The sequence below is a fragment of the Lissotriton helveticus genome, chromosome 8 (genome assembly GCF_964261635.1).
Source record: "Lissotriton helveticus chromosome 8, aLisHel1.1, whole genome shotgun sequence".
Classification (NCBI taxonomy): Eukaryota; Metazoa; Chordata; class Amphibia; order Caudata; family Salamandridae; genus Lissotriton; species Lissotriton helveticus.
In genome coordinates, this window is record NC_136069.1 from 773171558 (window position 1) to 773197374 (window position 25817).

The following is a 25817-nucleotide window of genomic DNA, read 5'->3' on the forward strand; positions in this document are numbered from 1 at the left end:
GTAGCAAAGTGCAAGAAAAAGTGCTTGTGTAAAAGGAAAGATCGATAAAAGAATTGAGTAATTCACATAAGAAGGATAAGGTAGAAATTCCTTATAGCAGAAACCTGACCCAAATAACTAAATCAAAGCCATTTCTTAATACAAAGACAAAATGTCATGGGGAGGGGGATGGAAAATGGATTCAGGTTTCAAAAGATTATGGGGTAAAAAAAATGTCGACGTTTCGACCATGGCGCATTGGTGGTTGGGTTGACACTTCAGCTACGGGTCTTCATCAGGTCAAGGACGGGCAAGGGAACCTGGGGTAAAGACGAATAGATCATCAGGTCAGAAATTCTATATGAATTAAAAATTAAAAAGTTCAAGAGTGGCCCAAAAGATGGGTAGGGTACAATACCTACAACGTAAGCTGGCAGCACTTCACTTAGATGAGCCACCTAAAGATAGACAAGAACATTGGGCTAAGTGGCAAGATTCAAATATTGGCACTAAACAACTCTATAGGGTACTCATTTAAAATCATGAGACAAAAGAGAAGAAAGCACTCACCAAACAATGATGTGCTCCGCCAACGAATGGTATGCTATACTAGATCACCTCAAGACTATCAATGACAAGGTTTTTTCCTAAATGGGACTTAGTTCCAAGAGCTACAATATAAAGAAGGGGTGGAATGAGTCTTATGTATAGACCACACAAGTGATTGGTGCACAAAAATGTTGCAATCCAGGTATAACAAACTCACCATATGAGTGTATTATTCGGAAGTCACTCAAAAGTCGGTAGTTTTGCACAGCGCCTTAGGGATTTAAAACCTATCTAATGAATCCGTAGAGGTAGGCATAATGGTGATATTAAAATATAAACAAATATTTTCTTAAAACGTTTGATAGGGCCTGTGATTGCACCCGTGAACGCCGTCTTTGAACTAATGGGGCGTTCTGCACTATCTATTTTTAGAGCCATACGAGGGACTCCTTCAAGAACTACATGTACTCTGGCTGCTCACCTGTGGCTTCCACTTTTGTGTGCTGGCTCTATGATCAACTCTAACAGGTATGCACAATTAGGGACCTCTAGGGTGGTTGTGTAATTTTTTTAAAACACCCATTGGCTTAGCTATACTGACATGGCGTTATGCATATTTTACCTAGAGCTGACGGGGTGATTCATTTACCTGCTGCACTACCGACTTTTGAGTGACTTCCGAATAATACACTCATATGGTGAGTTTGTTATACCGGGATTGCGACATTTTTGTGCACCAATCACTTGTGTGGTCTATACATAAGACTCATACCACCCCTTCTTTATATTGTAGCTCTTGGAACTAAGTCCCATTTAAGAAAAACCTCGTCATTGATAGACTTGAGGTGATCTAGTATAGCATACCATTTGTTGGCGGAGCAGATCATTGTTTGGTGAGTGCTTTCTTCTCTTTTGTCTCATGATTTTAAATGAGTACCCTATAGAGTTGTTTAGTGCCAATATTTGAATCTTGGCACTTAGCCCAATGTTCTTGTCTATCTTTAGGTGGCTCATCTAAGTGAAGTGCTGCCAGATTATGTTGTAGGTAATGTACCCTACCCATCTTTTGGGCCACTCTTGAACTTTTGAATTTTTAATTGATATAGAATTTCTGACCTGATGATCTATTCGTCTTTACCCCAGGTTCCCTTGCCCGTCCTTGTCCTTATGAAGACCCGTAGCTGAGGTGTCAACCCACCCACCAATGCGCCAGGGTCGAAACGTCGACATTTCTTTACCCCATATTCTTTTGAAACCTGAATCCATTTCCCATCCCCCTCCCCATGACATTTTGTCTTTGTAATATGAAATGGCCTTGATTTAGTTATTTGGGTTAGGTTTCTGCTATAAGGAATTGTACCTTATCCTTCTTATGTGAATTACTCAATTCTTTTATCGATCTTTCCTTTTACACAAGCACTTTTTCTTGTACTTTGCTACTGCGCCCGGCAGTTTTCTTTCTTGGTCTATGTACAAAGTATTTTTATATAATTGTAAATATTCAAATAAATGTTGATTGTTCGAATAAAATGGATTTTTTGAAACATTTGATTTGTATATATATATGTATAGACAAGAACATTTCTCTTTCTCCGTTTAGGATTAATTCCTATGAACCAGTATTTTTTGAAAGAATTGATTTGTCCTAAATACTAAATATAGGTCTAGGACCATCTTTCACGTAAATCAGAATGTAGCACTAGAAGTCCTGTAATATGGGGATAGCCTTCCCTGTTCACTATGGTCCGTGTGGTCCGAGGCAGGGTGGCTCGCGCTGCAGATCTTTCACAGTGAGATGCCCCTCTCAGTGCACTGTAATCAAGTGGTCCAGAGTAGGGTGCAGCCCCCGGCCTCGATTCTGTGCACCTCTGTTTTTAGACCTCAGATTGACCACTCACCGACCGTCACCAAGGAAGGTCGCAGCACATTCCCGCAAGACCTGTCACTGGCCTACAGATGGATCAGTGCAGAAATACCGTGAGGCAAGTCAATTCATGCAGGCATGTGAGGCTGCAATGCTCCACTATCAGGCTCTAAATGCAGGCCCCAGGCACTACAAGCCCGCCGCCGGGCCCCCAAGCGGACTTTTCCTTGTTAGCAGGCCCAGTCCGACAGGATGCAGAAAGGCCGCACCGCCACAGCCTCGCGTGGATTTCTCCTCCCGGCAATGGGGCCCCGCCTGGCTTCCCCCCTCCTGGGAACTCGTTGCGGATTCACTCACCGAGGCCCCGGGGGTTCTTCCGATCTCGGTCAGCGCCCACCACTCTGCGCCACCAGGAGGCCACCAGCACACAGCCTGGAGAGTAGCCGGGATCCTCACCGCTCATTGCATGCCGGTAGGCCTCACCACCTCGGGCTTTCCTAGCTTTTGTGCCCAGTCTGCGGAGGCCTGCCTGCCGATCACACTCTTCTGACCCCGCTGCTCGGCATTATCTTATTGTATCCCCCTTCCTGGGGTCTTAGTGGTGCGCCAGCCATTCGGCGGGATTCCGGGGGTCGAGGGCCACATCCACCGCCCGCCGAGTCTCTTCCCTCAATTTGCGACGGCGGCCGCCATTACGGGGATCAGAGTTCCAATGGGGTTTTGCCGCGGCTCGTATCGGCAGACCCTCACTGCAGGCTGACTCTACCGGGCACCACAACATCCGGGGAGGGTTCTGGTGCTAATATATACTAGTTAGGGTAACATATCGCCAGGATTTTGTAGGATAAACATTACTCATGGCCGGACCAGCACAGAAACACGTCTAGCCGGCCATGCTATCAGGCCACGCCCCCGTACACCTCGCACATATATCCATAAGTTTTTACAAGTCGCTCACCTCCCAGAGGGCCATCGGATCACTCACCGATTAGTCCTAAAATCCATACTTGTTCCCGCAGACTCCCCTTTAGGTGGTGGTTGTCCTCGTGGCACCTTTGAAATCCGGACTATCAAGACATGCGGCAATATCCGAATATCTAGAAACTTAAGTTGATTCTGCCCCATCTCAAGGCATCCTTTGGGAAGCCCTAAAGCCCACAATGTGTGGGGCAGAAATTAGGTATTGCACCAAGAGTCACGCCAGGCGTCCCTGGCGATGCAACTCCACCGGGACCCCAGCCCCTCTCTCCTAGCAACTTGTTACAAGTGCAACAAACAATACAGCAATATCTAATGGGTGAAGTTAAAGTGACTTGCAAGGCGTCGCAACATCGGATATACCAATGAGGAGATAAGTGGAGTGAAATGCTTCACAGGCTATGCCAGGTTGACAAATCCCCCGCTACAGTCCCCACCCTATGTGATGCAGAGGGAGTCTTGTGTTCATCCCCAGAAATGGTGGCTCAGAAATTTGCACAGCATTTTTGCTCACTATACAAGCATCGTGAGAAGCTCTCAGAGGCCCAATTACCGAAATTCCTGATGGATAGATATCCCACCTCGAAGGCCCACAGACCATATGCGAGACCAACTGGAGGCACCTATCACCCTAGAGAAGCTGAGCGGAGCCTTACATGCTATGCGCCCAGAGCGGGCCCCAGACCCAATGGATTCCTAATGGAGTTCCTGATGCAGAATATGCACATATTAGGCCCTCATTTGCTGGCAGCAATACAGGATGCCCAAGAACAGAGTACATTACCCTGAGATTGGCGCCATGCAGAGATAGTTCTAGTCCTTAAACCGGGTCACCCTCAAGAGGACCCTTCATCATACCGCCCTATCTCTCTTATCAACTTTGAGCCTAACTTTTTTGGGAAGGTCCTGGCTGATCACCTACGGACTTGTGTGTCGGACTTAATTCACCCAGACCAATCAGGCTTCATGCCTCATTGGGCTACTCGCCATAACATATGAAGAGTACATAATGCCATAGCGATGGCCCCTTAGTTGGGACACCCAGCAGCTATACTATTAGCTGACATAGACAAAGCTTTCGATTCTCTCAGCTGGGTTTATCTATTCAAATTACTTGAAGCGGTTAATTTTGGCCCCCGCTTCATAGCATATGTCTGTTTACTCTACACTAACTTAAAGGCCTCTGTTCGTATAGCAGAACTTCGCTCAGACCCCTTCTATATTTATAGGGGCACGAGACAGGGTTGCCCCTATCTCTGCTGTTGGCTGCCCTAGCAGTGGAACTCTTGGCAGCGTGGGTTCAAGGTGACCCAGTGCTCTGTGGATTTAAATGGTCCCAGTCGAGATCAGACCGCATTGCGCTATACGCGGATGACGTCCTTTTCTTTATGACTGACCCAGGGTTTTCAGGGCCTTGTATCTTACAAATCCTCAGAGTGTTTGGGAAAACTACAGGTCTGCAGACCAACCCTGCCAAATCTGTGCTCTTTGCAGTAAGCGGTAACCAGGGGCATGGTTCCTGGCGACGCAGCTCCTATATAGCTCCAGAAACCACCCGGGTGAGTAGAGTGGTAATACAGCTTTGGCGGTATACGGTGAGACAGATGGGGTGGTGCGAGACCCTAACCCAGTTGACTCCTTTGTGGCATGATTCAGAAAGGGGGTGGTGATGGACAGAGCATCTGAGTTAAACAGAACACTCATACCCAGTCAAAAGATCAGGGCTTGATCCATCACCGTTTTTTAGCTCACTGCACCATCCCAGTTCAGAACCTGGCTACATGCAAATTAGTCTGTCCCTGGCCCAGTGCATCATGGGAACAGGGCAGACCAAACTACCAAGCCAATTCTTTACTGGAAAGGAAACAAGCTTCCGGGGACCAGTTTCTGGCATTGCAGCCGTCTTCGGCCCGACTTGCTTGAATCCTGATGGTGCAGTGAGCAAGGGACTCATGTCTGAGCATACCCTGCCACTCCTATAGTGGCCAAAACGATTCAGAAAGGGGGTGGTGATGGACAGAGCATCTGAGTTAAACAGAACACTCATACCCAGTCAAAAGATCGGGGCTTGATTCATCACTGTTTTTTAGCTCACTGCACCATCCCAGTTCAGAACCTGGCTACATGCAAATTAGTCTGTCCCTGGCCCAGTGCATCATGGGAACAGGGCAGACCAAACTACCAAGCCAATTCTTTACTGGAAAGGAAACAAGCTTCCAGGGACCGGTTTCTGGCATTGCAGCCGTCTTCGGCCCGGCTTGCTTGAATCCTGATGGTGCAGTGAGCAAGGGACTCATGCCTGAGCATACGCTGCCACTCCTATAGTGGCCAAAACGATTCAGAAAGGGGGTGGTGATGGACAGAGCATCTGAGTTAAACAGAACACTCATACCCAGTCAAAAGATCAGAGCTTGATCCATCACCGTTTTTTAGCTCACTGCACCATCCCAGTTCAGACCCTGGCTACATGCAAATTAGTCTGTCCCTGGCCCAGTGCATCATGGGAACAGGGCAGACCAAACTACCAAGCCAATTCTTTACTGGAAAGGAAACAAGCTTCCGGGGACCGGTTTCTGGCATTGCAGCCGTCTTCCGCCCGGCTTGCTTTAATCCTGATGGTGCAGTGAGCAAGGGACAAATGTCTGAGCATACCCTGCCACTCCTATAGTGGCCAAAACGATTCAGAAAGGGGGTGGTGATGGACAGAGCATCTGAGTTAAACAGAACACTCACACCCAGTCAAAAGATCAGGGCTTGATCCATCACCATTTTTTAGCTCACTGCACCATCCCAGTTCAGAACCTGGCTACATGCAAATTAATCTGTCCCTGGCCCAGTGCATCATGGGAACAGGGCAGACCAAACTACCAAGCCAATTCTTTACTGGAAAGGAAACAAGCTTCCGGGGACCGGTTTCTGGCATTGCAGCCGTCTTCGGCCCGGCTTGCTTGAATCCTGATGGTGCAGTGAGCAAGGGACTCATGTCTGAGCATACCCTGCCACTCCTATAGTGGCCAAAACGATTCAGAAAGGGGGTGGTGATGGACAGAACATCTGAGTTAAACAGAACACTCATACCCAGTCAAAAGATCAGGGCTTGATCCATCACTGTTTTTTAGCTCACTGCACCATCCCAGTTCAGAACCTGGCTACATGCAAATTAGTCTGTCCCTGGCCCAGTGCATCATGGGAACAGGGCAGATCAAACTACCAAGCCAATTCTGTACTGGAAAGGAAACAAGCTTCCCGGGACCGGTTTCTGGCATTGCAGCCGTCTTCGGCCCGGCTTGCTTGAATCCTGATGGTGCAGTGAGCAAGGGACTCATGTCTGAGCATACCCTGCCACTCCTATAGTGGCCAAAACGATTCAGAAAGGGGGTGGTGATGGACAGAGCATCTGAGTTAAACAGAACACTCATACCCAGTCAAAAGATCAGGGCTTGATCCATCACCGTTTTTTAGCTCACTGCACCATCCCAGTTTAGAACCTGGCTACATGCAAATTAGTCTGTCCCTGGCCCAGTGCATCATGGGAACAGGGCAGACCAAACTACCAAGCCAATTCTATACTGGAAAGGAAACAAGCTTCCGGGGACCTGTTTCTGGCATTGCAGCCGTCTTCGGCCCGGCTTGCTTGAATCCTGATGGTGCAGTGAGCAAGGGACTCATGTCTGAGCATACCCTGCCACTCCTATAGTGGCCAAAACGATTCAGAAAGGGGGTGGTGATGGACAGAGCATCTGAGTTAAACAGAACACTCATACCCAGTCAAAAGATCAGGGCTTGATCCATCACCGTTTTTTAGCTCACTGCACCATCCCAGTTCAGAACCTAGCTACATGCAAATTAGTCTGTCCCTGGCCCAGTGCATCATGGAAACAGGGCAGACCAAACTACCAAGCCAATTCTTTACTGGAAAGGAAACAAGCTTCTGTCCATCACCACCCCCTTTTCTGAATCCTTTGTGGCATGGCCCATACCTCCATCCAGGGGCAGCCCTGTGGGGGGTTCCATGGGTGTCACTTAGTAGGGATATCTACCCTGGGGGATGTAATGCTGGGCACTACATTGAAATCTTTTCAAAAGTTACAATTAGAATTTCAACTACATAGGACACAATTTTTCAAATATCTCCAATAACGCCATGCTTTGAGCCCCCTGATTCATGATTTAGAAACTCTACTGGAATTTCATCCTCTTGAGGGCCGCCTACTGATGAGGGATCTGGGGTTACATAAAATCTGGCAAACATATCAAACACTGACGGTCATAAACAAACGACACTTGACAAGACTAGAAGAGCATGGCAAGAAGAAATCCCTGACTTGACGGATGATGACTGGGCTGAGGCCATTGCCAGCCCTCAGGGCACTGCTGTTTCCACACGATACCGCCTTATACAATTCAAGTACATACACCACGCATACTACACATGAGCCAGACTCTGGAAGATTGGAGTTATTCAGCCCCCTATATGCTTAAGATGTGAGAGGGAGGAAGGGACATTTTTACGTACAGTCTGGAGCTGCACTGCGTTGCAGCCCTTTACGCAAGGTATCGTCTTGCCTTAGCAATGTATTACCATGGAAGCTCACACTTGACCCACGACTCTTCCTCCTGCACAGTACCAACGAGATAGGGGAAAATAAGTACAAACAACATCTGCTCTTCTTGGCACTTACTATTTCCAAACGCGATAATGCCCAACTGTAGAAGGGGACTTCTACCCTGACTATAGGCAAATGAAGGCCGAGCTAGACAGATGTATGGGTGCGGAGATTGCGTGTTTCTGGCCTGTGGTTGCCCCAAAAACATAGGAAAATATGGACCAGCTGGGCGACATATTGTGGGATAGATCTTCCCCTTCTCCAAACGTCGGATACCTGACAGGAATCACTACCCATTCAAATATCCACTGACCAAATCATTCTATACTATGTAACAGCCTGTCATTCTATGAATGTAACCTTTGTACAATTACTGGGATCTAGTACAGTCTGCATTATGTTCATGTTGTGTAACCTGCATGTTCCGCGGGTATTGCAATTGTTTAAAGACTTTGGTACTCCTGATTTATTTTATTTCTTACAGGTACTTGTAGGGCTATGGCCTAAATTCCTTCAGGAAAACCAAAAAAAATGTATTTAAAAAAAAAATACAGCACAAATTCGCCTAGTGCAGCAAAAGGTCATATTAACTACATCTCCACAATTTTAAAGAACAATCTATTTTAAATCTGTTTGCGCCACTGTTTTTTTAACTTTTTAATTCCTATGCATGGTATGTCTCTGGTTAAGACGAAATAAGAAGAAATTTTGAGATTTTGGAAAAAATATCGAATGGCATCTCAATTGCTTGTTACACGTTTCAATAGGGCCAAGTCTTAAAATATTCAGGATAAAGCACACTCGTTGTCATCAGTCCACACTTTGAAGGCTGCAACTGCCCAAATCTACTCGATGCACAATATATTAACATGCAGATGCGTAACATCTGTGCTCATACACGTTACTGACTGTTCATTGCATGTTTTACAGGACTGTCCTCTCTGAGCGCGTGTTCTCTATATGCGCACAAGACTACATCTGAATATTTTGATCCAAGTTTTATTGCAGCAAAGTAAGTTTTATTATCTTGCCTCTCTTTTAATTTAAGATCAAAGCAAAATTATAAAACGAAATAAAGTGGTTGTTAAAGTGAGATACTTCTTCAAATTAACAGGCTTTTGGTCTGCAGTGGTAGCAGAGATCAAAAGTGTGAATTTGTCTCCTGGGCGCCAAACAACAAACTTGTTTGGTGTAGCCGACATGGTGATATCGATATGATGTATTTGTTTCTACACGTACGTCACTGTATCAGTAGGCAAAGATTATATTCATAATAATTCTCATAGTTTACTTGCTAACATACATGGGATATTTTCTAATATTATAGCATTCACAAGCTGTCCACATATGTTTTACGTCACTGAGTGTGAAAAAGGAAACCATCACACATTATAGGCAAAATCGTCTCTTGATGCTGTCTTCGAAATGCAAGCGCCAGGCTCTGTCTTTAGACCAAGGGCTCTGAAGTAAGGTGATACATCTTAAAGGCTTGGAAATCATAGGAGAATGATACAATATGAGGTCAGGAGATTCACTTAATATGTCCTACACTCAACCCTTTCTTCTCTTTTGAAATATGCAAAAATGTATGCTAAGGAATAGTAAGGATGTGTAACAAATTGTCTATTTTAATGTGAGGTAATAACTTATTGCTTACAAACAAAATGTCCTGGGGTCATTTGCGTCGGATGTATGACATTACAAAGCATGCTTTTACCACGCATGCCTTTACATCGCAGTTTTTACAACGCATGCTGTTACAACGCATATCGCTAAGGGGTGCTGGATAGTGAATAGTTTAATTTACTATTCCAACTCCAGTCCCCGTGGATAGTAGGGAAGGTGTTGGATAGTAAATTAAATCTATTCCCTATCCTAGAGCGCCCCCCAGCGCAATGCGTTGTAATGGTTTGCGTTGTAAAAGTTGCATCGTAAAGGCACTGCGTGGTAAAAGTTGCGTTGTAAAGGATGTTCCCCATTTGCGACACCTTAGTCATATATATTAAACTTCAGTATTTAATGAGTTTGACCCCTTATCTTAATTTTCAGTTAAGGTTGTTCTATCAAGTGACCGAACCTGTTACTAACAACTTGTGTTTCATAATCACTTGTACACTCAAACTAATGAACACAATTGAAGACAATTGTTTAGATGGATGTTAGGTACGGTCTCAAGGCCCAAACCACTGCTCTCAAACTGGGAAATCTGCAGTGCCCAATTAAAAGACCCCTTAAATACACCTGTGCAGGTTTTTCATGATCACTGCAAGACCAAATCCCACACACAGATTCCACCATATGGAAATAAGTGGCTAAGCAGATGACTCAGTCAACATATGTGCTTTGAGATAGAGAAGCCCACAAGCCCCAACACACCGGTAGGACTTCCACCCTAGGGAGACCTACGACGCAGAGACAGCACTCTGCACCAAGAGACACAACCAACCTATAGAGTCTGCGAAAAATGACAAGTGTATCCTTTAAGAGAAATCTTTGAGGTGATGGGACTGAGTCAGGAAAAAAGTCATGCCTACACATGTACATTTATTCCTACATATGCCAGTAGATGTATGACATTTGAGAATTTAGAGATATTCCCAGTAGTATGTTTGGAAAGCTGTGCCCATCTCAGCTTTCCAGGCACCAGGAAAGTCCTAGGATATTTTTAAAGATTGGTAGTTGCACAAGGCAAAATTGTGTGCATATTGCAAATGAGCAATGTGAGACATCAGTGCCTATGTGGAAGGTGACATTTGTCTTCACTTTTTCTCCAAGGGATACACATTTCACGAAGTGGAAAATCTCCTTACCCTACACTCTGAAGAAGTTTGGAGATGCTTGGAAACAAAGAGCTTGGAGTGTGAAGACCAGTCCTGGAGGGTAGAGAGATCAATTGTTAGCTAAGAAAGGAGAAGGGTGATACGTCCTTGTAGGAAAGTCAGGAGCGGCTCCTCCATTGGAGCAGAGAAGCGCGCCCCACTTAAGTGCCTCCCAAAACCCCAGAGATGAAAAATAAAATGGCAGTTTATTACCATTTATTTTTCAACCCCTTGTCCTGAACATAGCGTTAGAATGGGGTGGGGCCTGCTGAGTGACAGCAGAGAGGAGTGGTGGGCAAAGGGCTGCTTTTGCACTGTTTAAAGGGCAAATGTCCCTTTGGCCGGCCGTCTTGCGACAGCCAGTCACACATGCGCACTTTAAACCTCTCAACCTAGCTGTCTTATGACAGCCAGGTTGAAAGAAAGTGCAGGCATTCAGATTCCTCGGGAGCACTGATAGAGGCCGCTCCCATGAATCAGGACACTGCTCACATGCTGGTTAACAGCACATGAGCAGTTCAGAATTGGTTGAAGGAGTTTGCTGGGCCTGCACTGCAGTCCATACGGAAGCGGTCGGAGTGAGAGAAGGACGTCACTATTCGGTGTTTTTCATCTTCTTTTCTCATCCCCCCTCCCTCAGTAGATGCCAGCTGTCACTGAGGAAAGTGCCTCTGTATGCATGGTTCACCCTCACTTTTTTCCAAACATCTGGAGCAACCTGACTTGATGGGCCCTGGGTCCCAGCCAATCATGTTCCCAGGGGCTGTGTTCTTTCCCAATACTGTGCCTTTGCACCCACAATTGGCACATCTCTGGCCACAGGTAAACCCCTTGTAAAAGGTACCCTGGGTGCCAAGGGCACTGTGAGCGGGAAAGGCCACTAAGGGCTGCAGCACCCATTGTGCAACCTTTAGAGGCCCTATACCTTAACACCCACGCACTGCCATTGCAGGCTGCGTGTGTTGGTGTAGAGAAAAGTGAAGAACTGACAAGGCACACATCCCTGTACCCTAAGATTTAGGAGTCAGAATGAACCCGATGATGAAGCATGACACTAATATAGTTTGAGGGTTACATATAAAAAATGATTCTTTTTTCCCCACCCCTAGTGGAGTCTAGGTGTGGCAAGCACTTCCACTCATTGCGCCCAGTGCAGTGAGGTTTGGAGGGATTCTCTATAGGTATTGTTAATGTGAAGTTTGTAGATGTTCTGTTTCCCTTTCCTCTTTAAAAAGGGATTTACTTTAGGCCTTTGGAATCACAAACATCAGACCATTCCAGGGTGGGAAATGGCCATAGAGGAGCCTGTGAATGCTCACAAATTGACGTTTGTGACCATTCATAAACTCACAAGGCTAACTACGTTGTTGTTTTTTTTGTTCAATAAGTTTATTAGTTTTTAAGAAGCATATAAATAGTTAAATACAATAAAAAGTGATACAAGTGATGGAAAGTCAAGAAGAATAATATATCTTTTGGTCTAGACACAATAAGTCTTCGTAAATAGTACATATGGATAATATGAAAGAAATAAGGGTTATGCAAAGGAACTTTAATAACCAACAAAAGCATCACCATGATATAAGAAAAAATACGTTGTTTAATGCTCAAATCACCCTTTTTGTTGGGAGATACTCTTGCATAATTGTACTCAGCTGTGGCGTACAATGACAGAAGAGTATATTAATATCCATCAGTTTTCTTAACAGATGTAAATCTGGCCACTTTTGGTCGTAAAGAGTTGTTTATGTCAAAAATCCCTTTGGTAATTGACTCAGCGTTTTTTGGAGTTGATTGCTGTTTATTAGGATTGAACCCTCTCAGGGTTGATGCACCTTTTTATTCTGCTGAGGATAATGAAATTATGATTTAGTACAGTCACTAGGCTGCTGGCCTTAGAATCTTGATAATTTAATTCAAATCCTGGACTCGCTACTTGACTTACCTCTGTGTTTCTAGGAAAATCTTCAGGTTCTTTATGTTCTGACAATGTGAGTTTATACAAACAGGCCAATAGCCATTGCTAGGAGGCATGTGAAATATATCAATTTGCATTAACACATTAATGCTTTTGACATTTTTAACAACGCCCCTTTATTAAATAGAAAGAGATGATTCGGTTTGTGGGGTGAATTTTGTAAACCACAATACTACAGCCTCATTAATGAGGAACATTTGCCACCTCATATTGAAACATGTCAATCTTGTCATAGAAAAGTCACATTTCTCACTGAATGTCAAATTCAAATTCCTGGTGCCTAAGAATCGCATGTGCTTATGCAGGCAAACCTATCCACTTCGCTAATTAGGGTTTTCCTCCTCATTGAGAAGTCCTATTTCGATTTTTTCAAAGGGCCATGTAAAAAGGTCTGATTCTCAGAACTCTTTAGGAAACATCTGAAATTTGCCCGTGAAAGTGTAGGCCCATGTTTAGGGGTACATTTCCGTTTTTTTTCCAGAATCCACAAAGAATTCCAAGAGTACTAATTGGAAGCAGAGATTGTCGCCAATTAACACGACTACTCGATTTCACATCTATTTACGCACTCACGGAAATGTTCAGTAATTTTGCACACACAAATGCAGCCGCGGCCCGTGCAGGGAACAGCGGTGAGGCCATGAAAGGGGGGATTTCAAAGGACGATGCAGAGGGAAAATTAATTATTTATTTAATTTTCCCTCTGCATCATCCCTCGAACTCCCCCCACCCGGCCCCACCGCCCACCGCTGTTACCTGCATGGACCACGGCTGCACAAATGTGTGGACTATGGACAGATGTATGATCGGTTGGGTCACAAAGTGTTAGTGCTTTTGCACACTGCTTTGAAGCTTTACCTATAGTTTGCAGTGTGAAGGGTGCACTACTCCAGTGCAACGTAAAATGAACGTTCAGTAGAATTCACAGAATTATTAATAGTATTAATGGTCTAGGCTCAGAAATGTGGTTGCAGAGCACTGATACATTCCATTGCCACTCCATACGGAGGAGTGGAGTGGGTGGTGTCCCTATCTCACTGTTCCCTCATCCTTTCGATTCACAAGGGATCGAAAACTGTACTTTGCAAGTTGGAAAAAAATCTTTTCCAACTGGCAAAGTGCCTTCGGTACATTGTGACTGTGTTCTGCTGTTTCGAAGTCTCGAAGTCTGTGATTGTGGGAAAGGAAGGTTTTGTGACAATAAAACATTATTTACACTGGGCTCTAATTTACCTAATCGAGATTCGGTTTAGGTGCTGCATTTTAAAAGACGTTTTCATTTACTAACATTAGCTGTTGTTGAGTATCCTGCTTGTTGATAAAACAGAATTTCTATATAAAATTTCATTGCAATTGCTGACTTAGATTCCGATCCCTATGCTAACAAGAGATAGCACACTGATAGGAAGTATGAGTTGTGTAATAATGGGGCATATTTACAGAGAATGGCAGAGCGCGGTGTTAGACCAAAATTGCTTGCGCCGTGCTTCGCCATTATGAAAACGCAGGGTTGCACCGTATTTACATTGATACGGCGCACACCCGCGTTATCCTTAGCACTGGCGGTAAATTTTAGCTGCCTAGCACCAACGCAGGCACCCTTGCACTATAGTGCAAGAGTGCCTGCGTTGAGTGAATGATTGTTTAGGTCCAGGAAGGTGCCCCTTCCTGCACATACACAATAACTAATGGTGATTTGTAACTCCTCTGTGTGATGCATTGTGCCACATACATAGAAGTTGCAAATCATAATTTTTTAAATGATTGTTTATGTGTAGGAAGGGGCACATTCCTTCACATAAACATTAATTCATGGCGATTTGCTGTTTCTGTGTGTGCTGCACAATACAGCACACATAGAAATAGCAAAAATGAGAAAAAATGTATAATTTCTCCTCGTTTTGCCATGTTAAGACCAGGTTTTTTTTTGTCTTAATTTTGGCACTACCCCATATTTACCCCACCCTTTTAAATAGGGGGCAGCTTCAAAAAGCAATGGGTGTTGCGGCGGAACGCCCACCACAACATCCATTGCGCGCCCCTTTCAAACAAAGTGCTGCGTGAAAGGGAACCTTATTCACAAGGCGGCGTTAAGCCATATTAAGGGGCTTAACGCTCCCTTGTAAATAAGGCAAAGGGATTATCACCACAGGAACAGCATAAAATGTTCCTGTGGCGATAAACTCGTGTAAATATGCCCCAATGTGTGTAAATTGTTGCACCCTTATAGTTTTCTCCCAATAGGTTCTGGCAAGTCAAACCTGCCGAAATGCTTCGGGGGAAAAGGACCGTAAAAAAGGCAAATCATGCAGATTTCTGTGTGTTAAATACCAATTCTATGTGTTATGCGCCATTTGCAAGTTAAAAGCTTGGAAATTGGAATAGGAAATATTAACCACACATATTAAATATCTCACCTCGAGATAATGGTATTGGTAAATACTTCCAGTTCCAGAGTTTGCAGAACATGGGGGTGGCCAACCTTGCCAAGGACCACACCTAATCAAAGACCTTATATATCGTATATCTTTGATGCAGCCAGTCTAAGATACATTTTGGGGAAATTTACTGGTAGGTCCTTTTGTTTTGTTTTTATATGGGTACACTGGTATTGACAAGCATTTTAACTACAAATATGTTGAGTAACAGACAACTAACTACCTTCACTCCAGCAATTAAGAATGTGCCCAAAGTATTTCTTAAGAGCCCACTGCCAGTGCTGACAAATGTGTGGGTTGCCAACAACCAAAGCTGCCAAGTTCTGAGTTCACCTCAAATATTTCTTCAACCACCATTCACTCGCTGTCTCTTTTTGTCAATCTTCCTGATTATTTTTCATCTCTGCTTTCTCCCTTTGTCACTCTTTCTCTGTCTTCTGCTTCCTGCTTCTTCTTACATTTTTTTTTACCTTACTAGAAGTCAAGGTCTACAAAATAAGTCGTCATTACCAAAAATGAGTGCCAGTGCTCACCACCTGCAACAATGGGTACGAATGAAGCCCTGCGTTGGCATCGCTTATCCTGACTCACTCCTAGGGAAAAGAAGGACACAGTCTGAAGAGAGATCATTAGATTAGGAGGTGATTCCCAAATCTCTATACAGTAACAACAGGAATGAAAGGCACGTATTTTGACATAGTATTGTAATAAACCCCGTCAAATAGGAGAAATATATATATATATTTTTAAACTAGACTTGCATCCTTGGCACACTTCGAAAAACATGAAAACTTAAAAAGATATTCTTTTTGATCACAACTAGCAGTCAGAAACGGTATATATGCAATTTATTGAGAGTAGAAGACTGCAAAAGTACAGCACAACAAAAAGATATCATTGACTTGTCACAAATATTTCTAGACACAAGAAGCATAACGTCATTAATAGTTTTTGTCAAATGTTCTAAAGGCATTGTAGGAAAGCACCCCTTTTGGCATGGTTACCCCCCACTTTTTGCCTGATACTTGATACATGTCAACTAGATGTGCACTGGGTCCCTGCCAATCAGGTTCCCAGAGCCTATGTTCTTTCCCCAAAACTGTTCCTTTGTACCCACAGTTGGCACATCTCTGGCCACAGGTAAGCCCTGCTGTGAAAGATACCATGGGCACTGTGACCAGGGAAGGTCTCTAAGGGTGCCAGCCCCTATTGTAGCACCCTTAAAAACTCTGCACCTTAACACCCACACACTGCTATTGCAGTCTGCATGTTTTGGTGCAGAGAAAAGTGAAGAGTCCACATGGCACACATCTCTGCGTGCCATGCATCCAACCCACTGCCTGGTGCACAGGTAAGTTGCCCTTCTAGTAGGGTGCACTACCCCACAGGTGGGGGTACATTTGCAAGAGTGCTGTACCCCTACAGTGTCTAAGTTATGTTATGTTATTTAATGGTTTTATATAGCGCTAAGTCCATTCTTAGACATTGTGGACATCATTTATGAAAACTGTTGCATCGCTGTGACAAAATAGGGATGCAACATTTTTCACTGTGCCCTCCTTGCGACATGCTGGATGCACCATATTTATTGTACGGGGCTCCATGTTTCAAGGAAAGACTCCTGACGTATCCGTTGGTGCAAATGTCACACATTGCTGGAGTTGTGTCACAAGCATGACTCAACCCAAGCAATGTGTGGGGGAGGTCTCTCTTCAATGCACTGCACCACCCTTATGCATGACATGAGGCAGGCGTAAGGTTTTGATGCAATGGCGTACTAGAAGTGTTGCACTGAAATCTTATAGATTTCAATGCGCCACTTCTATGTGGCTTTGATGGGGGGGGAATGGCCACTCTGCATACATTATACCTGACTCAGGTATAATGTGGAGCAGGGCTTTACAAGGTGGCACATCTGCCTAGATGCGTCAACTTATGAATTTGGCAACTGCAGCGTAAAAGTGTTGTAGGCCTTCACAAATAAGGCCCTGTAAGTGTAGTAAAGCCATAAAGAGTATATGGTCTGGGAGTTGGTCATTACGAACTCCATAGCTCCATAATGGCTTTACTGAAATCTGGGAAGTTTGATAGAAAACTTCTTGGCATATTAAACCCTCACTGATGCCGGTGTGGGATTTAATGTAAAATGCACTCAGAGGGCATCTTAGAGATGCCCCCTGAAAAACGGCCAGGCCTTGTGTGGTTCCTGAATGGCTGCCCACCATTTGCCACCATCAGACAGGTTTCTGGACCTCTAGGTAGAGGGCCTCCGCTCTTTGGGTCCAGACACAAAGCACATCCTCCACACCCAGGATGGGCTGGGTCCATGAAGATGAAGCTTCAAAGCCCTGCTGCCTGTGTAAGCTGTCCCTGCCCTTTGCTGCCCCCAGCAACTGGCACCCACCGGTACTGACCCCCACTTTGGGTGGGTGAATAGGCAGTAAAATCAAGTTATTAGGAGAGGTGTGCCCACCTTTGCCAGCCTACACCTCTGCCAACCCCACCCCTCAGGTGGGGAAGGCGAGGTGAAGCACATATCTCTATTCCCTCCATATTGAAGATGAGGGGACCCACCCAATTAAAGAGAGAGTCATGTCCCCCTCCTACTGGAGGGTGGCATAATACTCACCTCTCTTGCCTGTGGGGACCTTCATTAAACGTCTTTGCCTGAGCCTGCAGCCTTTCCTTCAAACCCAAGATCACCATTGCATACCACAGGGATCCCGACGTCGTCTTGGCAGTCTGCATCTGGCGGCCTCTGTGCCACTGGTGGTGCAGCTCCTATGCTTATTGTTGGCCCCTGCAGTGCTGATCTTATTCCCAGGAACTTTATTCCCCCACCCACGTGGCCTGCTTGTAAGTAGCCCCTGACCGAAAGCCCCCTTAGCCCCATTGGCTAACATAGGGCCCATGCACTCTGCACCCGGCCGTCTCAGTGCCTCTGGTCGTACAATTTGATTGCCTAACTGAACCTTGGGGAAACTTGATTCTAACGGCCAAAAACTATTTGTGCATGTTGTTTACTTACGGCAAACCGATAATCATCCTTTTCTCATAGAAACCAATTTTATGAGTTTCGTTCCTAAAATGTTCTGTTGAACTGTTTTTGTATGAAAAAAGAATAACTGTGCTTTAAATTAAAAAGTGTCTTACTTACCTTTGTATTGTAGGATCCACGGTGTGATATCCATGCATATCACCCCAAGTAGTTGATGTAATCCAAAAGTAAAACAAAAGTAATCAAAGTAACTTCTATGTATTCTAAACTGTTTTAAAAGCTAATACAACCTTAATGCATTTACAATTCCATTCACAACTGCATTTCCCTGTCAGGTTGTGCAATTGAAAGTACATTTTACCTACCTGTGCCAAGTTTTGCTTGGTTCTAGACATAAAACATAAGTATACCTTTTTTATACCTACCTAATTGGTCTGGTTTCTGTCTCTGAGTGTGTGTAATCAGTCTGTGATTGAGTGAGTACAATAAATGCTTAACACACCCTCCAGATAAGCCTAACTGCTCAACCACACTACCACAAGGAGAGCTGTTAGTGATTTTCTAATTTAGCCTCTGCTATACCTCTGGAGATCCACTGGACTCTGTGCACACTATACATTACTTTGGTATAGTATATACAGAGCCAGCTTCCTACAGGAATGCATTGATAACAATTCAGGACATTGCTGTGGTTGCTGCAAGCAAGACACTATTGGAAAAAGCAACTTTATATAAGGATTTTCAAAGGCATCCAGAGCGCTGAACATGAAAATGTAATTGTAATTGTATTTATATAGCTCTTACTACCCCGAAACAGGCGCTTTTTGGTGAGTAGCACACTACTCCTGAACCCAAAAAGGATTAGTGGTGAATTAGTACAGGGAATTATGAATCCATGTGAGCTCATGTGAGTCAGTTAGTTGGATTGAAATGGGTAATGGAGGGATAGAAGAGGGAAGAGTCTAGAAAGTATTTATTGGGAGATCATAGTAGCAAGATAAGTTTTGGGATGGATAAAGGAGAGATGGAGGAGGGAAGAGTCTGTAGAAATGGATTACAGAGATCATTGTAGTAAAATGAGTTTTGGGGTGAGTCTAAGGAGGGATACCCAAGGAAAGAATTTATAGAGGGTTCTTTGGGAGACCATAGTAGTAAAATGAGAGTTGTGGTGATCCAAGAAGGGACAGAGCAAGAAAGAGTCTAGAAAGGGTTATTTTGGAGATAATATGAGCAGAATGAGGTTTGGGATGAGTCAGAGGGTGGAGGTAGAGGATATATTGAGAGAGGTATACGGTGAAGCATAGGAGAGACTTAAAGTTTTTTTATAGCAGGATTAAAGTAATAAATATATAGATACGTAGGTGCATAGAGGGTGTACATGTATAAGGAAGGTAATATATCAAGAATTAAATAAACTCAGACTTTCAAGTGTTGCTGTACTTTAAGCTAATATATTTGTGAATTTTGTATTTCAATATTTTAATAGTGACACAAAGTAGATAAAATTGTTATGATAATATTTACATACTATGACGGATAAATAAATGGAGAACAATAAGTATTGAATCAAGTAATTTATATGAAACTATGCAGTGACCTATATACATGTTAAGCATACAATAATCTACATTTATTTAATCATCAGTAATATGCACATTTGTTAAGCAGACCTAAAGAATATCTATACATTTAAAATATAATTATTATACATTTTTATGCAAATAAATACACATATCTAGATACATACTTATAATCAAATTAAATGTTTATTCCCAGGACTATGCTGTACATCTGTGCTTGAGTATGGTGGTTATGTAGGAAACAGCCAACTCTTGAGTAGTCATCTGTAGATAACATAGTTATCTGGGGATCTTATGCTTGGAGGTATTACGTTCCATAGTTTGGCTGCTTGAACAGAGAAGAGTGTGCCACCTATGTTTATTTTCTTATATGGTGAGATTTTTGGCAAGGTGGCAATCTGGAGCTGTGGTTGCTTTGTTGAATGCATTTGGTGATTTTATTCCTGATGAAAAGTGGTCATGTTCCACATGTATTGCTTTGTGCATTTATGGTAATTTGTGCAGGAGACAATGTGCAAAAATCTGTTTTCACAGATACTGTTCTAACAGGTGTGTTCATTTTTTTGCAGGTATGAGTTAGGAACCGCATTGTTTGTTGGATGGGCAGGAGCTACGCTTTGCTTGGTGGGCGGAAGTATTTTCTGCTGCTCAATCGCAGAAATCAGCAAACGCCCCAGGTATTATATTTTAGCAGTTACATAGATCTTCATACCCCTCTGTGGGGGGCACCAAAGCACAGTAAGGGATTGGCAGCTTGCTACACCATGGAAGAGTGCATGGCTGGCAGATATTGTGATGGGTAAAGCACTTTCACCCCGCATTCGTGACCCCGCATGCTGTCACAACGCGGTTGTTATAATGACCGCGTTGTGACAACGCATACCATTACTCCGCAAGTCGTTACAACAACTTGCGGAGGGGGGGGGAGAAGGTGTTGGATTTAAAATCCAACACCTTCCCTTATGTCCACACAGACTGTAGTTGGAATAGTAAATTTTACTATTCCAACATCCAGCGCTGTAACGACTTGCGGAATAATGGTATGTGTTGTCACAACGCGGTCGTTGTTACGACCACGTTGTGACAGCATGCGGGATAATGGTATGCGGAGTTAAGAGGCATATTCATTGTGATGCTATGTGGGAAGCTTTTGGTGTTATGTGCATTTTATCTTGGGGCGCAGCTCCTGGGAGTGTAATGGAGGAGGAAGCATGAAAAATAACATGCAAAGGGAGACAGAACAAGACGAATGAAAGAAGGAGGTTTCTGCCTAGATAGTCTGCATTTAGGTAGTACAGTTTGGCGGTAGAGGGACTAAAACATATAGGCAGCTACACGGCACCACATAGCCAGAGAGGATGCAGGGTTGGGGTTGCAGTGTGCTTCCTCACCCAAAAATATTCAGAAAAGTCATGCAATCCTCACAGCAACCTGGTCAAGGTAGAGATGGTGTCAACTGAGTAAAAGGATGCCAGACGGGCAAGAATGGAAGCTGGTGACATGACTAGTAGCTATGCAACCAAATTTTAAAGGAAGGGGCTGCTTACTGCTGTACAAATACTCCTTGTAAGGAAAGTAGCAGAACAGCAATGAAGGTTTCAACCTGAGCAGACATTTCACAATCTTTAAACTTTAAAGACCCAGATTTCACCTATGCTTGCTAGCCAAAGACTGCCAATATTTGAGCAGGGCTTCCAAAGGTTGAGGAGCACCAGTCGGTCAAGTCCTAATCAGGTAATAGCTCAGTCTGGTAACCTGCAAATATGAGTGTGAAAAAGACAAAGAGTCTAGTAGGTTGTTTTCTTGGCAGCACAAGAAAGAATCATTACACCCCTGTTATCCAGCCCAACTCAGGTATCACATTCATGTAGGCTCATGAGGAACACGTGCAATGGCATCCAATAAAAAAAAGAAACTCCATTTCCTCCTCCCCTCTTTTAGAATCATTGGTCAAAGTCACACCTGACCTAACAAGACAGCATGCCTAAGGGGGTCTAGCATCAGGGGGCTCACTAGGTTTTCAAGCATCGCAGCCTAAGCCTGCAAGTCATCAGCTAATGTGTTCTCCCTCCAGCATTTATGCATAGGGTTCTCTTCAGCCACTGAGTCATTTTTCTAACCCATTCTCATGCTTCCAGAGGGGTAAGGGACAGCCAATAAATAGCCACTCTGAATTTGGCAAGGGCCATGATTAACCCCAACAAAAGAAGCCCTCTACTTAGGTCCTTCTTTTTATGTGTCGAGATCAGCCGCAACAGTCATTTTTTTTAGTTCCCAAGGGGGCCCCCTACTCCATGGCTGTGATCAACCGGTCAACTATGGTCCACCAATACATTTCAAGCTCAGGGCATCCCCACAGCATGTGCAGAACGTTCTGCTCTCTAAACCAAACACCGGGGACAGGTAGATGGCCTTCCTGGGTAAATAGTGTGCAGTGTGGCAGGAGTAAGAGATACTTGGGAGATAACATTATAGTGGATTAACTTAAATCTTGAAGTGGTAGTAGCTGTCTGTACCTCTGAATGTATTCTCTCACCCTCCTTGTCTGGAATCGAATCCCCCAGCGCCTCCTGCTGTCTGCCCTGCACCGGCAGTGTGCACAGTGGGACAGCCTCACAAAGCGCCCTATATATAGAGGAGATTAATCTACCGTCCCCGGCAATAGGGCCCGATTCACAGAACTAACTTAAGACAAACTCCTAAACTTACTACCATTTTGGTATTCACAGAAGGCACTTACTCATTTCGGTATTCACAGAAGTTAGGACTCCTAACTTTAGGACTCCTAAATGCCTTTTGTGAATACCGTAAGTCTTAAAGTTAGGATTTTTCTCAGTTTAGGAGTAGTAAAGTTAGGACTCCTAACTTTAGGACTATTTTTGTTTTCCAATTGTGCCACTTGGTGTTCTGCTACCTTCACTTGTGCCCATATAGCTTTTTCTTTTAATTTCTTTTGTTTGGCATCAATTTCTTCATTACAATATTTGGCTTTCCTTAAGACATCATCTACAGTACTCGATTGCCATCCTATCATACTATGCCTAATCATATCTCCAATCACTGGTCTTAATCCATACACAAATCGATATATAAAATGACTCATGTCCTTTTCGCTCAACTCCTCATATCCACTGTATTGTTTAAATACCAACAACAATCTTTCATAAAATGCATGTACAGATTCTTTCGGTTCATGTGTAGTTCTGTCTATTTTGACCCAATCTGTTTCTTCTGGACTCTGATTGAAAGTTAAGTCATGCGGATTTACATTATTTCCTCATCTAATTTATGACACATCTGGATAAACATTTTCTTTTACTTTTTGCAAACTCTGTTGTAAAGGGATTATCAGACTTGGCTCTTTTATTCTTTGGTTTTCAAACACTGGAATTACAGGTCCTATTGTTACTGGGACTGTTACTGCTTCTATGTTTTTCGTAAGCTCTTGTATCATTTCTGTCAATTCATTTGTAGATCGTATATATTCGGCAGTACTTGTTTGTTCTTCAGCTCGCTTTTCTACTCTATTTACGCTTTCTCTTTCATTATTTTGCTTAGGCGTACCGGTAAATCTTGTTTCTGTTATTGAGGCATTTGGATTATATCTCACTTCTACTCTTTCTGGTATATCTCTAAAATTTGAAAATTGCCTTGGGGTTTCATTAATTCTCTCTTCTACTGTCGGAGCATTAGGTGTAGTTCATAAAGAACCTGGTTGATATGGTGGCGGTCTCCTATTTAATATTTCTTCCAGTACAGCATCCTCTAAATTACTATCACCATAACCTTCTTTCCATGTTTCCACATTTTTTCTCTTTTCTGTACATTTCCGACCTTCATATTCATCCACTAATCTGCCTGGATACATTCCAACACACATGTCAGCGTTTCTCCATCTGCGCATTCTACTCTCCATGAATCCACGCAATCAACCTCTTGGTCTGATATGTCTTTCCGACCTTTCTCATTCCATTTTGTGCATCTCATCTTCCCATTCAACTAAAGCTTTAAACTGAGTCGGTCTAGGTCTTGGCTCAAGCTTCATCATCCTGTCTCTCAAGTTTTGCAAAACTGTCAAATTAAAAGATCCTACTTCTGGGAAGCTAACGCACCATCATTTCTGGTATACCTTGCCCAATTCTCTAACCAAACACATGTATGATATCCATATTTTGACAACATATAGGAAGCAGGCGTTTTTGGCGGAGGAAGTAATTTTCCCTCTCTTGTTACTAGTGCCTTGTCTTTTACAAACACATTTTTCAACTTTTTAAACCATGAAGGTTTCTTCTTTTCCTCTTCGTAATAGTAATCAATTTTTCTGTAAATTCCCTGCCTTTCAAAAGATCGCGTACTTTCCTATTGCTGTTCCGTAACACCAACCTATCACAGCGCGGTTTACACTAGCATACCAATTAGAACAAGATACGTCTCTTTAGTGCTTAACCAATAGTTTCGCTGCTTTTCGTGATGCACCAATCAGCCCTTACTCTGTCTTGGTCACGAGGACCAATCCCTGCGCTACACTTTTGACGTCACCAGCGCTCCCGCTTCTGCAGCGCTGACTGACCCCTCCTTTACAAGGTTTTTCGAGAAGCCGTATTTACAAGATATTCAACTGAATCGGTTAGAAACTTACACAAAACAACTCCATTCTTCTATTTCGCTAAACAAAGCGATAGAATTTTCTCAATCACACAAGTATTCTGTATTTCCAGTAGACAGCGCTTACCTCTTCTCTACCACAGAATTTTACATTCGGCGATAAAGTAGCACCACTTCCTCTACTTTACCCTTCTCTCAAGCTCGGGTTAAGCTCTATTACTCTCCCAGCAGTAAATTTTAAATCAGGACAAGCAATGATCCCTGTACTTGAAGGCTAAGATTTTATAGACTGCCCTCGCTATGCATTTATCCTTTCACACGGAAAGTTCCTAAACTTGTGATGTGCGACAACACCACTTGTGATAAACGACAATACCACCGCAGTATACGACAATACTACTTTTTGAAACAGACTATGCAATGTGAGACTTCACTTGCCACACTTCCTCTGCCTGCAGACAGAGTGAGTAGCTTCACACAATCCTCGGAAGCCTTTTCAGGACTACATATAACGTAATTACGAACTCAACAAATGTTAGTCATACTTCTGTACATCAAAATCCTTATATATCACTTTATACATAATCCTAGCTAATTCTATAGCAACCAATGCTTTGCTACCAAGCTAATTACTGATGCAGCGCTACTCCGTAAATAATTTCTAAAAGCATATCACCTTTCCCTGAATCACCAAATCATGCATTTACTCATCAGTGGGGCCCATAACACTGTGAGCTACTCACAAAACACTTCCATCTTATTTCATGGATCGGTGAGATTCAAAGGAGAGCTGCTGTATCATAACGGAGTGTCTAAAAATTAAAACTAACTATTTATACTATTTACACCTGCAGTTTAAAGAGTTTTACCATGGTTTCTATCGATAGGTCATTTGTTTAGACACACCACCGTTATGGTCAACGGATCTGCTAATAAAAAATTTGGCGTAGGAAAATACAAAACCAGCCTAATTCTCCATTTATCTAATTTTTATTAAAAGCTAAATTTAGAATGTCTAACAGTGTATTCGCTTTTTTTTTATTCAAAGATGACTTTAAAAGAGTAAAAGTGTTATCTCAATCAGTTATATTAATTTTTATTTCAGAAGTTCGAAAATAGACATTATTATTTAGATTTCAGAACACAAGTATTAGCAAAAGACAGATAGTTCCCAAAATTCATTTGCTCCTAACTTCCCTAACTAATAACCTCAACTAAAGCTCTTTTCTCATTCATAATTACATCTCAGAAAAATCAGCATACCGACAGCATCTCAGGAGGAAATTGGAAGAGAGTTTTTTCTTAAGCAAAATCAGCACTTTTTATACCTTTTTCACTAACTTTATCTATCAACAAAAGTAACTATCAGCATAAACTCGAGCTCTGATTGGACAATTTGGGGGTGGATGAGCATCACCTCAT

At 43.2% G+C, this 25817-nt stretch overlaps 1 protein-coding gene across 1 annotated transcript in view; it reads left to right on the forward strand.

The window, feature by feature from the left end:
- CLDN10 (claudin 10) overlaps nucleotides 1-25817 on the forward strand; it is a 524049-nt gene that overhangs the window by 450752 nt on the left and 47480 nt on the right. Inside the window, exons 3-4 of the mRNA XM_078656067.1 lie at nucleotides 8908-8989; nucleotides 20360-20467. Of these exons, the coding sequence (XP_078512193.1) occupies nucleotides 8908-8989; nucleotides 20360-20467 (190 nt within the window). The remainder of the gene's footprint in view (nucleotides 1-8907; nucleotides 8990-20359; nucleotides 20468-25817) is intronic.